The sequence below is a fragment of the Coregonus clupeaformis genome, chromosome 31 (genome assembly GCF_020615455.1).
Source record: "Coregonus clupeaformis isolate EN_2021a chromosome 31, ASM2061545v1, whole genome shotgun sequence".
Taxonomy (NCBI): Eukaryota; Metazoa; Chordata; class Actinopteri; order Salmoniformes; family Salmonidae; genus Coregonus; species Coregonus clupeaformis.
Window position 1 is genome coordinate 21,666,446 of NC_059222.1, and position 14,852 is coordinate 21,681,297.

The 14,852-nt window shown below is 44.3% G+C and overlaps 1 protein-coding gene across 3 annotated transcripts in view; it reads left to right on the plus strand.

Annotated features, from left to right (window-relative positions):
• The window catches only part of LOC121547293 (ETS translocation variant 4), a 38,900-nt gene extending 24,450 nt beyond the window's left edge, over positions 1-14,450 (plus strand). For 2 of the 3 annotated variants that reach the window (XM_041858473.2, XM_041858475.2), the window contains 8 exons: positions 1,367-1,508; positions 1,799-1,999; positions 2,128-2,513; positions 4,939-5,007; positions 5,878-5,925; positions 6,784-6,956; positions 13,283-13,384; positions 13,627-14,450. In XM_041858473.2, coding sequence (XP_041714407.1) covers positions 1,367-1,508; positions 1,799-1,999; positions 2,128-2,513; positions 4,939-5,007; positions 5,878-5,925; positions 6,784-6,956; positions 13,283-13,384; positions 13,627-13,854 — 1,349 coding nt within the window. In that variant the 3' untranslated portion in view covers positions 13,855-14,450. The remainder of the gene's footprint in view (positions 1-1,366; positions 1,509-1,798; positions 2,000-2,127; positions 2,514-4,938; positions 5,008-5,877; positions 5,926-6,783; positions 6,957-13,282; positions 13,385-13,626) is intronic. The other variant, XM_041858474.2, reaches the window with a different exon arrangement.
• Positions 14,451-14,852: the final 402 nt, after the last annotated feature.

Sequence of the window (14,852 nt, forward strand, 5' to 3'; positions counted from 1 at the left end):
CTGTCTGCCTGTCTTTCTGTCTGCTTGTCTTTCTGTCTGCTTGTCTTTCTGTCTGCCTGTCTTTCTGTCTGCTTGTCTTTCTGTCTGCTTGTCTTTCTGTCTGCCTGTCTTTCTGTCTGCCTGTCTTTCTGTCTGCTTGTCTTTCTGTCTGCTTGTCTTTCTGTCTGCTTGTCTTTCTGTCTGCTTGTCTTTCTGTCTGCCTGTCTTTCGGTCTGCCTGTCTTTCTGTCTGTCTGTGGCTTTCTCTCTCTCTTTCTCAGTCTCTTTCATTCTGTCTTTATTTCTCCCCGATTGTCTCTTTTTCTTTTGGCCTCTCTCCATTCCGCTCTATCCTTCTCTTCTACTGTGTTGCTCTCTTTGAATAACTGTAGAAGTTCCTTTCGCAGCTTTTACAGTCAGTCGCTGCATTTTTTCTCCTCCCTTTTTGTGAATGGGATACATACAGTATGTAATTACCTGGTCTCGGGTTTCAGCGGGGCCTGTTCTGTCAGCACCACACCCACTGCAGTCACACACAGTGCAGACACACACACACACACACACACACACACACACACATATAAACACAGTCCTCCCCAGCTGGAAGTGCACAGCTGCTGCTGTTTACCCTCTCAGGCCCAGAAAAACATCCTGTGCTGTACAGTCGGTGAAAACCTCCCCTCACATAATAAACACAGCCTCGGCACAGTTTGAAGCCCCACTTTTGGTGATTTGTGTGGCCTTTAAGACAAAGGTCCTCACCAAGAGAAGAGCTTGATAGACAGTTGATGTCTTACGTAGAGTTTGGATTGAAAATTGAAAAAATTATAGACTGTGCAGAAGAGGAGGGTCTTGTAAACAGCTCAGAATGTTTGCAATTGAAGAATGAAACCAAGACAAAACATTTTTATCTAGCCATCTCCCTTTGGAAAATAAAGTTATTAACTGAAATACCCAAAATTATATAACATTGTTTGCCAAGGAAATAAAGAATGTATTATGTCTCACTCAAACCAAAGTGTTACGTTGCCTTTTGCTCATCCAAAGACAGTGTCGTTGTTTAGCTTTGGCTTGAATTTGTGTTGGGTACAAAGGAAGTTATGGCTGGTGTTGTGTCTGGAGGAGAGGGCAAAAAGTGGGCGAGGACACCAACGGCTTCCAAATGAACTGCAGGAATGTGTGTACGCACGCGTGTCCTATGTGTGTTTAGATGTGTCTGTCTGCATCCCTTTCAATTGACTGTCACTTAAGCGTTCTGGCAAGTATTAGGGATTCCGGTGTGGACAGAAGTATCTGCTTTGCCTTTGAGCTTGACAACACCACAGAGGGTAAAAAAACAAAACAATCCATGTGTGCCAACCTCCTCTTCTGTCTCTGTTCTTCTACAGCAGTGGCATTCCACAGCCCGCCAGTCACCATCAAGAAGGAACCACAGAGCCCAGGATCCGACCCCAGCCAGTCCTGTAGCCACAAGCAGACCTTCACCTACCCCAATGGAGAGCAGTGCCTTTACGCCAGGTACGCATGTCAGTAAGTAAAGTACACAGCTAATTATGGCCCATTTACAAACATTTCAGAGTTAGAGGGTCCATAGCAAGTCACTAGTCAGCCAATTCCAGTCAATTATCATACATAAGTCAGTGCAGCAGAGTGACCAGACCACAAGCTACTGACCACAACGGCAGGAACTACAAAACAGCCATCCCCCGTAAGCCCAGTTTGGCTTACTGACCTGTATTACTAATGCTAGGGCCTACTACTGATGCCATGGTAGTACTCATAAACCACATTAGGATTCATAAACTATGTGTGTTTTCCAGTGCCTACGAGCAGAAGAGGGCTGCAGGACCCAATAAGACCTCCTGCCCCCCAGGGACGCCCATGTCCCCCATGCAGCAGCATTACTCCCCAAAGCAAGTCGGGGGCGCAAATGGACGGCCTGACAACATGGCCTACAACATGAACCACCCTGCCGCCTCCCAGCCTCTGCCCAGCCACAACAACTACCCCATGAACCCCAGGTATTGCCCCCTGTACAGTACAAAATACTTAAACTTGTGCCAAAAAAGTACATGCCTTTGGTGGGTGACATAATTATGTGTTGTCGTTACTGATCGTTTTTCATAACCGCTCTCTTCCCTTCTCTCAGTTCCAGGTATCAGGCCCCCTCAGCAGACATGTGCCCCCCGGGGTTCCCCCCTCAAGGGCAGGCCTTCCAGCGCATGCACCCTGCCCCAGCCGGAGGTGGTGGCGGTGGAGGAGGGGGTGGAGGACCAGGTGGAGGTGGTGTTGGCTACCACCGGCAGCACTTAGACCCGTGTCTGCCCTACCTGCAGCAGAGCTTCAAGCAGGAGTATCTGGACCCTCTGTACGAGAGGGCTGCCCACATGGCAGGACAAGGACACGGGCCTGGGCCAGGGCATGGATCAGGGCACGGACCTCACCAACACCAACACTCCCACCCCCATCCTCACAGGTTCCCCCCTGCCCACATGATGGTGAAGCAGGAGCCGACTGACTACACCTATGAGCCTGGTGAGTGATCAAAGCATGGAGGGCCCTAGAGCAGAATGACAGAGATACAGTATGAGTATGTTTTGAATGGCAGCCATCGCTTTGTATAAAGAGTCTATCTATACTGAATAGCTAATGGTTTTTGGATGGAAGCTAATCTTTAATGGGAGTCACTGAGCATCATTCCTCCCTAACAAATCACAACACACTGACACACTGAACACTTCAAAACATACCCAAACTAATCCAATGTCACTCAAAAGAACATGTAGGATGTATACAACCCAATTACCTACACATTGCAATGTTATGTACATATTGCTTTGTGGCTTTTGCTCTCTGTCCTACAAAAGATCCTTTGAGCCAACCTGGTGTGTATGGCTAACCTTAGAACAAAATGTCTAAAAGCAGACACTTCTATATCTACAGCAGACTTTTCCCTACCCCCTCCCTACCTCCAAACTCCTCCTTTCAACTCCCTGACACTTTGCAAAAAAAGGTCTCGACTCCTGTCTGTAATTCAGTTTTATTCCCTCCTCTACACTCCTCCCCGCTCCCTCTCTCGTCTCACTGAAAGGAAGGCAGAGGAATTTCATTGAGAAAATGGAGGGCACTGGAAAGACTAGAGTCCCCAGTGGAGCACTCTGGGGTATTGGGTTGCAACAGCGCCTTCCTTTCTGCAGGCAGATGAACTCATAATGGAAAAATGAGCGTGGCCGCAGTAACACGAACCTCTCACTGGCTGGGATGTGGAGGGGGAAGGAGAGGGTGGGGGTAGCCAGGGCCCTTGGCAACAACAGACTGAGAACCAGCCCTACCACCACAGCACAGCCTCAAAGCCTGGCGGTTCCCTTTAAGCCGTGCTAGGATGCAAACACAAGGGCTGGAAACGCAATATGTTGTATAAGTGACATATGTATGTTGTGCATATAAGTGACAGTCAACTGGGAGCAGAGCTGTCTTTGTTGTGGTTCCCATGAGTCTTATGGGCACAGTGGACAAACACAGCTACAAAGAGAGCCTCCCAGCGCTGAAACCAGCATACCTCTCTATACAATAACACGTAAGACCGACGATCTAAATTCTTTGGACTTTTTTATGTTTTTGATAGAAGCCGTAAATTGCTCAGAAAGTTAAACTTTGTGCTTGAATAATTTTGACAGCCTTAGTGGATAAACTGGACTCTGGTGGTAGGAGGAGGAGGAGTTGAGGGGGCTGGTAGGCCTGCCCGAGAGTTATGCCACAAATAAGAGCTGGCCAGCTGTTTTGCCTGCTCAGAAATTCTATCACAAGGACCTCATAGGTCTACAGGCACTCAAATGTGACCAAATCAAATCAAAATGATTGATAAGTGCACCCCTAGGCTTGAGGCAGTTATGTGGTTCAGGCTTGTGAATAAAGTTGTCTTTTTCACATTCAAATTTCCGTCTAGTAAAATAATGTGTGCCATTGTATTGTGTGAAAGACACAAAATGGCTCCAAAAACTGGCTACACCAGCAGCACACAATTTACACTGGTGCTATCGCCCCAAATCTCCCCATCACTGGCTGGCAGTGATATTATTTACTGTGTGATAGAGTGCTGGCCCGGAATGGAGGGTCTGTTTTCCCCAGTGACATCTTATCACAGCCACAGCACTGCAACTGCATTCCCCAGGAGTGAGTCACCAGACTCACCACACTACTGAGATGCAGGAGACTAGAGCTTCACCCATTCAGCCACTCATACAAACAAACACACAGATGCATGTGCATGCACTCACTCACTCACACAGGCACAAATACACTATACTGTATAGTCCCCTGTAGCTCAGTTGGTAGAGCATGGTGCTTGCAACGCCAGGGTTGTGGGTTCGTTTCCCACAGGGGGGGCCAGTATGAAAATGTATGCACTAACTGTAAGTCGCTCTGGATAAGAGCGTCTGCTAAATGACTAAAATCTAAATCTAAAATCATATGAGATGAGACCAGTTTGTCACCAACCGGCCCACAACCATTAGCAATAAGGAGAAACATCCGCCACCCACCTGATTAGAGAGGTTTTCAATTTATACAACTTTTGGAAATAGAAATTTGATTACAAATGTGATTAGGGATTGATAGAAATATAAAGATCTCATCCATTTGCAGCGTGGCTGGTTGTAGGGGTGTGTCCAGTTACTGACCTGTATTACTAAGGCCAGGTGGATGGACAGAGTGCTGACACTGCGGACTCACCATTCTCTACCACTGTACTACACTATACTGTTGCTCCTCACTAGGTGCTTACTCGTTGCCTAAAAATACATATGAGGACAGGTGATATTATGACAAATGAAGGTTTTGTCCTTGCAGGACTAGAGGCGATCAAACCAACCAAACTCTCTCCCCGTGGATATTGGCCTGGTATATATAGACTGTATCTGTACATTAAAAAAGCTTACACTGCATTGTTTCTGTCCTATAGATGTGCCTGGATGTCCTTCCATGTACCACCACAACGAGGGGTACCCCAACCCCCAGCACAACAATGAAGGTAAGCAAAAACGAGGTTATGTTAATTATTACTTGTCATAAGCATGTATAAACCCTTCATAGATACTTCATAGACACTTATGACAAATGTTATAATGCATTATGACTGCAGCATGTTTTTGTTTTTTTACATGCATGCCTTATTACCAAAAGTCTGTGCCAACGGTTTATGGCACTGTAGCTGGGATGGGCATACTACATGTACCGAATCTTCCTCTCCCATTTTTTATTTCAATGAGGCCTTGCTACTGGCTGTAGCATTGCGGTCATTGGCTAACCAGCCCAGTGTCCGTATTTCCATTGGCTAACCGGCGGTGTCGCTATGTTTCCATTGGCAGAGGCTCTGGCCTTTCCCTGCCTCAAGGATCTCTGGATAAACATTTCTACTGGAAAAAGCCAGTGTATTTTTCCTTGAGAAAAGAAAAACAATCCTCCTCTTCACTCCCTTTGTTTGTCACACCATTCTAGTTATTGTCCAGGATCATTTCTTAAATAAGTGAGAACTCAGGAACTACTCTTGAACAGCCAATCCCAAGACAGACTGTATTATTAAGGATCACCAGAGTATTAAACACTTTAAATAAAATATTAAAACAAAAGTAAGAGGGAAGATGGAGTCCTTTTGAGATATTTACATTGAGGAATCCTCCCCTTCTCACTAAGTACTCTACTCATTCTTGTTCAAGTGGATGAGTAAAGTACATCCAATAAAGAGTGTACTCTTCTCAACCACTTCAACATGTGTCATGGGTGAATTCACCATTTTCATATTCATTCATTTTGTCATAATGTGATTCAAGATTTGGCATACATGTTAAAGCCACACAAGACAACTTGAAGCACTAATAATAATACCCGTCTTGTTTTACAGGCTATCTCTTTGAAAACGACTCTTGTGTCGTTCCAGAGAAATTCGAAGGTGAGTCTTACAACTCCTATCTACTGTCCAGAAGTCAGCTCAAGACACAGAGCCTAAACCTCGCACACTCCAATCCACTTCAATAGGTGTCACTGAGATCAGATAATGGTTAGGGGTGTTGGTACTGAGGGTGTCCACTGTCCGTTCTCCATAGGAAAGAAACAGAATCCATTCAATCACATCACATGGCTCTCCGTTTGGTATCAGCACTCTATAAGTGCCAATAGTATCAGATATAGTGTCGCTGACTGAACAATAAGCTTTAGAGGTTTTGTTGCGTGACAGGCTCTTGATTGGAGCTGAGTTAGCGGGTTTCGTTTCTCCGTGCGTGAGGTAGGGACCAGGCTCCTGTGTCATGGAGAGCAAGGTGACAGTCAGTTTCCCATTGTGCACTGGGGTGATTGATGTGAGGGGAGAGCCTGAGGGCTACTGCACAGGTTGAACCAGCGAAACACACCGGGTTAGAGCACCATTTACTTACAGTGACAAGCACCATGTTCCACACATATGGTGCTTTTCCATTGAGACTTAACCCCACACTAGCGGCCCGCCAGTGTTTTATAGTACTGTTTTATAGTACTCATCCGCACCATTCCCTGCCTCTCAAGATAATCAACTTATCAACTGTCCCTCACATGGTTGCAGTTACTACAGTATCTTAAGCATGTCAAGACAGCCATTGATTGGACTCAATCAAAATGACAGTCTTATCCATTTCCTATTAGTCATGGTAAACAAACTTGGCCACATTACCATGCTTGTTGGTAGCTGTCTTATGTCAATGGTAGCTGCCTACTTCCTTAAACCAGTCTGAGCCTACAGCCTAGTCCAAGCTCCAGTGTCCCTGTTCCTCTCCAGGTGAGGTGAAGCAGGAGGGGGGTAGCGTGTTCCGTGACGGGGCCCCTTACCAGCGCCGGGGATCCCTGCAGCTCTGGCAGTTCCTGGTGGCCCTGCTGGATGACCCGGGCAACGCACACTTCATCGCCTGGACCGGCCGCGGCATGGAGTTCAAACTCATCGAGCCTGAGGAGGTAAGGCCCAACCTACAGGTCTAGATCTACAGTAACTAGAACTACAGTAATGACATCTCTAGTGGAACTATATCTACCGTAACAAAATGTCTCATGTCCTCTTTGTAAAGAATTGTTAGAACTAGGCTTAACCGTTACAAGAAGGGTAAGTTTGCTTGTTTGGGAGGTCAGAGACAGACATGAGGTATTTTAATTCTGATTGTGCCTTGTCTAGAATAGTAACTGTAATGGCATTTCCCAATTTGGGAACTTTGCTCTTTGTTAAGGAATGTTATAAGTAGGCTTAGCCATTAGAAGTAGGCTAAGTTCACTCGCTATATGCTGCAGGGTCAGAGTCAGATGTAAGAGGTCTTTAAAGGGGCAATCTGCAGTTGCTACATTCCTTTCTGGATTTATAAATTAATGATATGGACCCATTGAGTCTTGAAGAATTTAGCTTATAAATGCCTTATGAACTTAGTTCAACTGTCGTACCACATCAGAACTCAACATAGAAGCTTGGTTTACTCCAATGTTTGTAAACAAAAGTAAATGTAAAAAAATTAAAACACTACCCACATGAAAAAATACTATAGTATTCACGGTTTTTGAAGACTTTACTGTAGTATTTAGTTTACTAGAATATATACTGAACAAAAATATAAACGCAACATGCAACAATTTCTAACATTTTGCTGAGTTACAGTTCAAGGAAATCAGTCAATTGAAATACAGTGGGGAGAACAAGTATTTGATACACTGCCGATTTTGCAGGTTTTCCTACTTACAAAGCATGTAGAGGTCTGTAATTTTTATCATAGGTACACTTCAACTGTGAGAGGGAATCGAAAACAAAAATCCAGAAAATCACATTGTATGATTTTTAAGTAATTAATTTGCATTTTATTGCATGACATAAGTATTTGATCACCTACCAACCAGTAAGAATTCCGGCTCTCACAGACCTGTTAGTTTTTCTTTAAGAAGCTCTCCTGTTCTCCACTCATTACCTGTATTAACTGCACCTGTTTGAACTCGTTACCTGTATAAAAGACACCTATCCACACACTCAATCAAACAGACTCCAACCTCTCCACAATGGCCAAGACCAGAGAGCTGTGTAAGGACATCAGGGATACGATTGTAGACCTGCACAAGGCTGGGATGGGCTACAGGACAATAGGCAAGCAGCTTGGTGAGAAGGCAACAACTGTTGGCGCAATTATTAGAAAATGGAAGAAGTTCAAGATGACGGTCAATCACCCTCGGTCTGGGGCTCCATGCAAGATCTCACCTCGTGGGGCATCAATGATCATGAGGAAGGTGAGGGATCAGCCCAGAACTACACGGCAGGACCTGGTCAATGACCTGAAGAGAGCTGGGACCACAGTCTCAAAGAAAACCATTAGTAACACACTACGCCGTCATGGATTAAAATCCTGCAGCGCACGCAAGGTCCCCCTGCTCAAGCCAGCGCATGTCCAGGCCCGTCTGAAGTTTGCCAATGACCATCTGGATGATCCAGAGGAGGAATGGGAGAAGGTCATGTGGTCTGATGAGACAAAAATATAGCTTTTTGGTCTAAACTCCACTCGCAGTGTTTGGAGGAAGAAGAAGGATGAGTACAACCCCAAGAACACCATCCCAACCGTGAAGCATGGAGGTGGAAACATCATTCTTTGGGGATGTTTTTCTGCAAAGGGGACAGGACGACTGCACCGTATTGAGGGGAGGATGGATGGGGCCATGTATCGCGAGATCTTGGCCAACAACCTCCTTCCCTCAGTAAGAGCATTGAAGATGGGTCGTGGCTGGGTCCTCCAGCATGACAACGACCCGAAACACACAGCCAGGGCAACTAAGGAGTGGCTCCGTAAGAAGCATCTCAAGGTCCTGGAGTGGCCTAGCCAGTCTCCAGACCTGAACCCAATAGAAAATCTTTGGAGGGAGCTGAAAGTCCGTATAGCCCAGCGACAACCCCGAAACCTGAAGGATCTGGAGAAGGTCTGTATGGAGGAGTGGGCCAAAATCCCTGCTGCAGTGTGTGCATACCTGGTCAAGACCTACAGGAAACGTATGATCTCTGTAATTGCAAACAATGGTTTCTGTACCAAATATTAAGTTCTGCTTTTCTGATGTATCAAATACCTATGTCATGCAATAAAATGCAAATTAATTACTTAAAAATCATACAATGTGATTTTCTGGATTTTTGTTTTAGATTCCGTCTCTCACAGTTGAAGTGTACCTATGATAAAAATTACAGACCTCTACATGCTTTGTAAGTAGGAAAACCTGCAGAATTGGCAGTGTATCAAATACTTGTTCTCCCCACTGTAAATACATTAGGCCCTAATCTATGGATTTCACATGACTGGGCAGGGGTGCAGCCATGGGTGGGCCTGGGAGGACATAGGCCCACTCACTTGGGAGCCAGGCCCAGCCAATCAGAATGAGTTATTCCCCACAAAAGGGCTTTATTACAGACAGAAATACTCCTCAGTTTCATCAGCTGTCCGGGTGGCTGGTCTCAGATGATCCCGCAGGTGAAGAAGCCGGATGTGGCGGTCCTGGGCTGGCGTGATTACGCGTGGTCTGCGGTTGTGAGGCTGGTTGGACGTACAGCCAAATTCTCTAAAACGACATTGAAGGCGGCTTATGGTAGAGAAATGAACATTAAATTATTTGGCAACAGCTCTGGTGGACATTCCTCCAGTCAGCATCTTGATATGCCACAGCTGTCAGGTGGATGGATTATCTTGGCAAAGGAGAAATGCTTGCGAACAGCGATGTAAACAAATTTGTGCACAAAATATGAGAGAAATAAGCTTTCTGTGCATATGGACCATTTCTGGGATCTTTTATTTCAGCTCATGAAACCAACACTTTACATGTTGCATTTATATTTTTCTTCAGTGTAAATACTGTAGTAAGAAAAAAACTATAGTACAGTGCCTTCAGAAAGTATTCATACCACTTGACTTATTCCACATTGTTTTGTTACAGCCCGAATTCAAAATGGACCAAAACAATTCTCACCCATCTACACACAATACAGCATAATGACAAAGTGAAAACATGTTTTTAGAAATGTTAGCAAATGTATTGAAAATTAAATACAGAAATAACTCATTTACATAAGTATTCACACCCGAGTCAATACTTTGTAGAAGCACCTTTGGCGGCGATTACAGCTTTGAGTCGTCTTTGTATGCCTGTATCAGCTTTGCACATCTGGTTTTGGGGATTTTCTCCCATTCTTCCTTGCAGATTTTCTCAAGCTCTGTTAAGTTAGATGGGGAGTGGCGGTGAACAGCAATCTTCAAGTCTTTCCACAGATTTTCAATGCGATTCTGTTGGAACATAAATCTTCGCCCCAGTCTAAGGTCGTTTGCCCTCTAAAGCAGGTTCTCATCAGGGGTTTGCCTGTATTTGGCTCCATTCATTGTTCCCTCTATCCTTACCAGTCTCCCAGTCCCTGCAGTTGAAAAGCATCCCCTTCCTTTCACGTGCATTTTTGCAAACTCCAGGTGTGCTGTCATGTGCCTTTTTCTCAGGAGTGGCTTCCATCTGGCCACTCTCCCAAAAAGCCCAGATTGGAGAAGTGCTTTGTACGACGGACCAAGGATATACAGTATGCCTCATCACAATTTTATCTCTGAGATCTACGGACACTTCCTTGGACTTCATGGTATAGTTTCTGCTCTGACATGCAATGTCAACTGTGGGACCTTATCTAGACAGGTGTGTTCCTTTCTAAATCATGTCCAAACAATTGAATTGGCCACAGGTGGACTCCAATCAAGTTGTAGCGACATCTCAAGGATGATCAAAGGAATTTGGAGTGTCATAGCAAATGGGGGTGAATATTTATGTAAATTGATATTTCTGTATTTCAATAAATTAGCAAAAATGTCTAAAAACATGTTTTCGCTGTCATTATGGGGTAATGTTTGTAGACGGGTGACACATTGTTTGGGGAATTCAGGCTGTAACACCTCAAAATGTGGAATAAGTCTAGGGGTATGAATACTTTCTGAAGGCACTGTATATACTATAGTGTATTATAGTATACTGTAGTATGGACTGTAGTATACTGTAGTGTTTTTGCTGACATTACTGTAGTATTTACTATAGTGTTTTTGTTTTATTATCTTTGACATAGCGAAGAAAACCTACTGGACAAAATACTTTTGTCTGGGTAGGACTGAGGTCTAAACGGACAGTTCAGAGCTTTTTATAACCTGTAGGGAACACAGTATATGGTCTATAATTGGCATGTAGGTTTCTCACTTATGGGTGGCACAAATTGGGATATGGGGAAGGGGAATGGGCAGGGTATATGCAAATGAAATACTGTAGTGTTTTTGAAGTATTTACTATAGTATTCTACAGTATATTACAACATTATCTAGTAAGTACTACACATAATATAGGTATGCTAGTGTTTAGTATAGTATTCTATAGTATATTACAGTTTACTACATAATTTTATAGTAAGTACTGTATTATTCTATAGTAAACTGTAGTATTTTTCCATGTAGGTCTATAGCCTCAAAACATGGTTAACACTATCATTTTGATATCATGGATGGTAAGTCCATAGCTCTGTGAATGCATTTGAGAGTGGTTGGATTTCTCCATCCCCATCCCTCAGCTTTTTACCGAAACAGAGGCGAGGAGAAACTTTGTTATTGTTTCAACTGCTGATTGCCCCTTTAATGCTGATTGTGCTTTCTCTAGAATAAGGTTTCAATGTTTGAGATTGCTCCCCCCTCCACCCTTCTAAACCATCCCTCTGGGGCCATGCACTGATCTAAACTGCCAGTCGCCCATTAACCTCCATGCATTATTTACCACACGTAATAACAGTAGATACACACACAAAATGGAGGATGAGCTCCATCACCTAATATTCACTCCACGTCTCCTATAAGTCAATGGACTGGTTGAGAGATTATTTTGAAGTTGAGGGCTGTTGACTTAGAAGTTTATTCAAACAGGTAACTGAATTTACAAGACATTTAAAAGACATTCAGATACAATGATACTGCCATTATCTGGCTACTGTACATAAATAATTAATACTGCAAGAGTTTTACAAGAGCAGCTAAGGTTGAGTGTGCACTCAGGATCAAAGAGAGTAGTCTGTTCTGGGACATCAGCATTCCCTAAACCCCCAAGGCAGGAGTCTACTACACCTTCTCTATGTGTCCTCTACACTCAAGTCTTCCTATAGTGACCAGGCTGTTTGTCAACAACACACATCTCAGATGGCACGGTTCCATTCTGTTCTCGTTTGGAGATGTGAGACATTTCGTAGGTATTGGAATGAGCAGGCTGTCAGTGGGGAGTTGAGGTTGAGACACTATTTCACGATGCTGCCCCTATGACAACCAGGCACCAGATTCTTATTTCACTGCGCACATTGTGGGACTCTGGTTGCATTAAAGTGGTGATGGGTTATATAAAAAGGAACCCATCACCATGTAGCTCAGTTGGTAGAGCATGGCGGTTGCAATGCCAGGGTTGTGGGTTCAATTCCCACGGAGGACTAGTATGAAAATGTATGCACTCACTACTGTAAGTCGCTCTGGATAAGAGCGTCTGCTAAATGACTAAAAATGTGAAAATGTAAATGAATCCACATGTGGGGACTCAGCCTGCTTTTGACATGATGAGCCAGTTAGGTCAGCGAGACAGAGCCTTAAAACTGGTCACTGAGGACTCCCTAGCGGTGGCATTGGAGAGTTGCAGGCAGAAGGAAGAAAAGTTGTGGTTCCCTCCAGGGCAAATTATTTGGAATTCATTCATATTGGCTCCAGCAGTTTTTCCCCTAGGATTTGTTTCTGCAGTGGTGGCAAGGGTAGCGGCCGGGGGAGGCTAACATTACTACTAGCATTAGCGCAATTACATGCCAGCTGTTCCATTGCGCAATGACATGCTAGCTGTTCCCATAGACCTCCAGTCATTGAGCCAACGACTATCCATTTAAAAGCGCGTCTCGGCAAAAATACATATATATACAAAAAATACATTTTTTGCAGAGGGGGCAACAATTAAGCAGCGGTGGGCCACCCCTTCTAAATGAATATAGGGGAAACACTGCTCCAGAAAGAAAGCCCTCACTCCATCTAACCTCAATCTATAAAATAATATAATAGGAGTGTCCTTTGGCAGATGCTAAAAACTTTGTCTCCTTTTAATGTGTGTTCATTCACCCGTGAAGAGCAGAGGGTCTATCCACTGGAGCTGAACAGTCCCAGATGCGTAACCACCTCTTGCTCTTCTCCCTCTTTTCCCTTCCTTCTCTCTCTCTCTCTCCTCTCGTTTCCATCTCTCCTCAGGTGGCCAGGCTCTGGGGCATGCAGAAGAACCGTCCAGCCATGAACTACGACAAGCTCAGTCGCTCTCTGCGCTATTACTACGAGAAGGGAATTATGCAGAAGGTTAATAAACCTAGCTCTACAATTTGCTTTATTCAGCAGTTCAAATGTGTCTCAGAGTGGTGGGACTGTCTATCATTTGGATGGCTCTATCATCCATTTCATTTAGAAGCAATGTTTTATATTAAATGACTGATGTATATATCTGATTTATTTGATTAGATTTGTTCCACACTTGCATTAGTTTAACGACACCGACTAACTAACATATCTAACAGAGAAATCCCTTTCCTCCGTGTTTGCAGGTGGCAGGGGAGCGCTACGTTTACAAGTTTGTGTGCGAGCCCGAGGCTCTCATCTCCTTGGCCTTCCCCGACAACCAGCGGCCCAGCCTGAAGGCCGAATTTGAGCGCTACGTCAACGAGGAGGACACTGTGCCCCTGTCCCACATGGATGAGGGGGCCTCCTACCCCCCTGAACAAGCCCCACCAAACATGGGCGCCCAGCCCTACTCCAAAGGCTACATGTACTAATGCCACCACCCCACCCCCCATCCTCCAGATCCTCTCTGTCAGGGGTTGGCAACAGGCGGCACGTGGGCCAAAACCGGCTGGCAAGTGATTTTTTTTGGGCCCCCCAAAGTTTTTAGGGTTTTAGTTTTTGGTCAAAAAATACCAAAATCGCCAGGAATTCAGCCACCAACTTTTTTTTTTTTAAGGAAATCTGTTCCCAAGTATTCCTACAAATAAAAAAGAGGTGATAATGTCTCAATGTAATCAAGGTATGAAATGATTGTTTTTTTCAAATACAATCTCTTTTTGGGCTTAGTTGTGGTCAATTTGCAGTGTACAAATTATTATTTTCCTGCCCCCCCGACCATCTGCTCCGACAAAAATCGGCCCGCGGCCAAATCTAGTTGCCTACCCCGGCCCCTGCACCTATTGCACATGACCACCCCATCCACTTGTATATACAAAGGCTATGGTGTTTCTTTGTTTTTGTTTAAATTAATCTCATTAGGGATTTTTGAGTTTTTAAAAGCTGCATTCCTCACTTCTGAGGCCTATTTAATCCATACACATGACTGTGGTTAAAGAGATTGCTTAATAAAGATACGCTATTACTACTATTCTATGTGCCAAGACCTTGTATTCTTTCTCTGATAACATTGTGACAGATTGGGAATGGCTACACAGAGGGGGAATGGTTGTTATTTCAAGGTATGGAGTAATTAACAGCATAAATGAACATGAAAATCAGTTAATCAAACTTCAGTCTATGGGAGAATCTCAATTGCATACTACTCACGTCCTCTCGCCTCTGGCTTTCTCATCCAATGGGTTTTCAGGAGGCAAGGAGAGAGGACGCGAGGAGTATGCAATTGAGATTCTCCCAAAGTCATTGACAAAAGAGCACATGCATTTCCTACCTCACATGCTGCCATTATCAGTGGTCACACCTTATGTCAACTAGGAAACATGATTACTACAAAGGTTCTCATAGGTCAGAGTGTTCCACTCCAAATACAGTG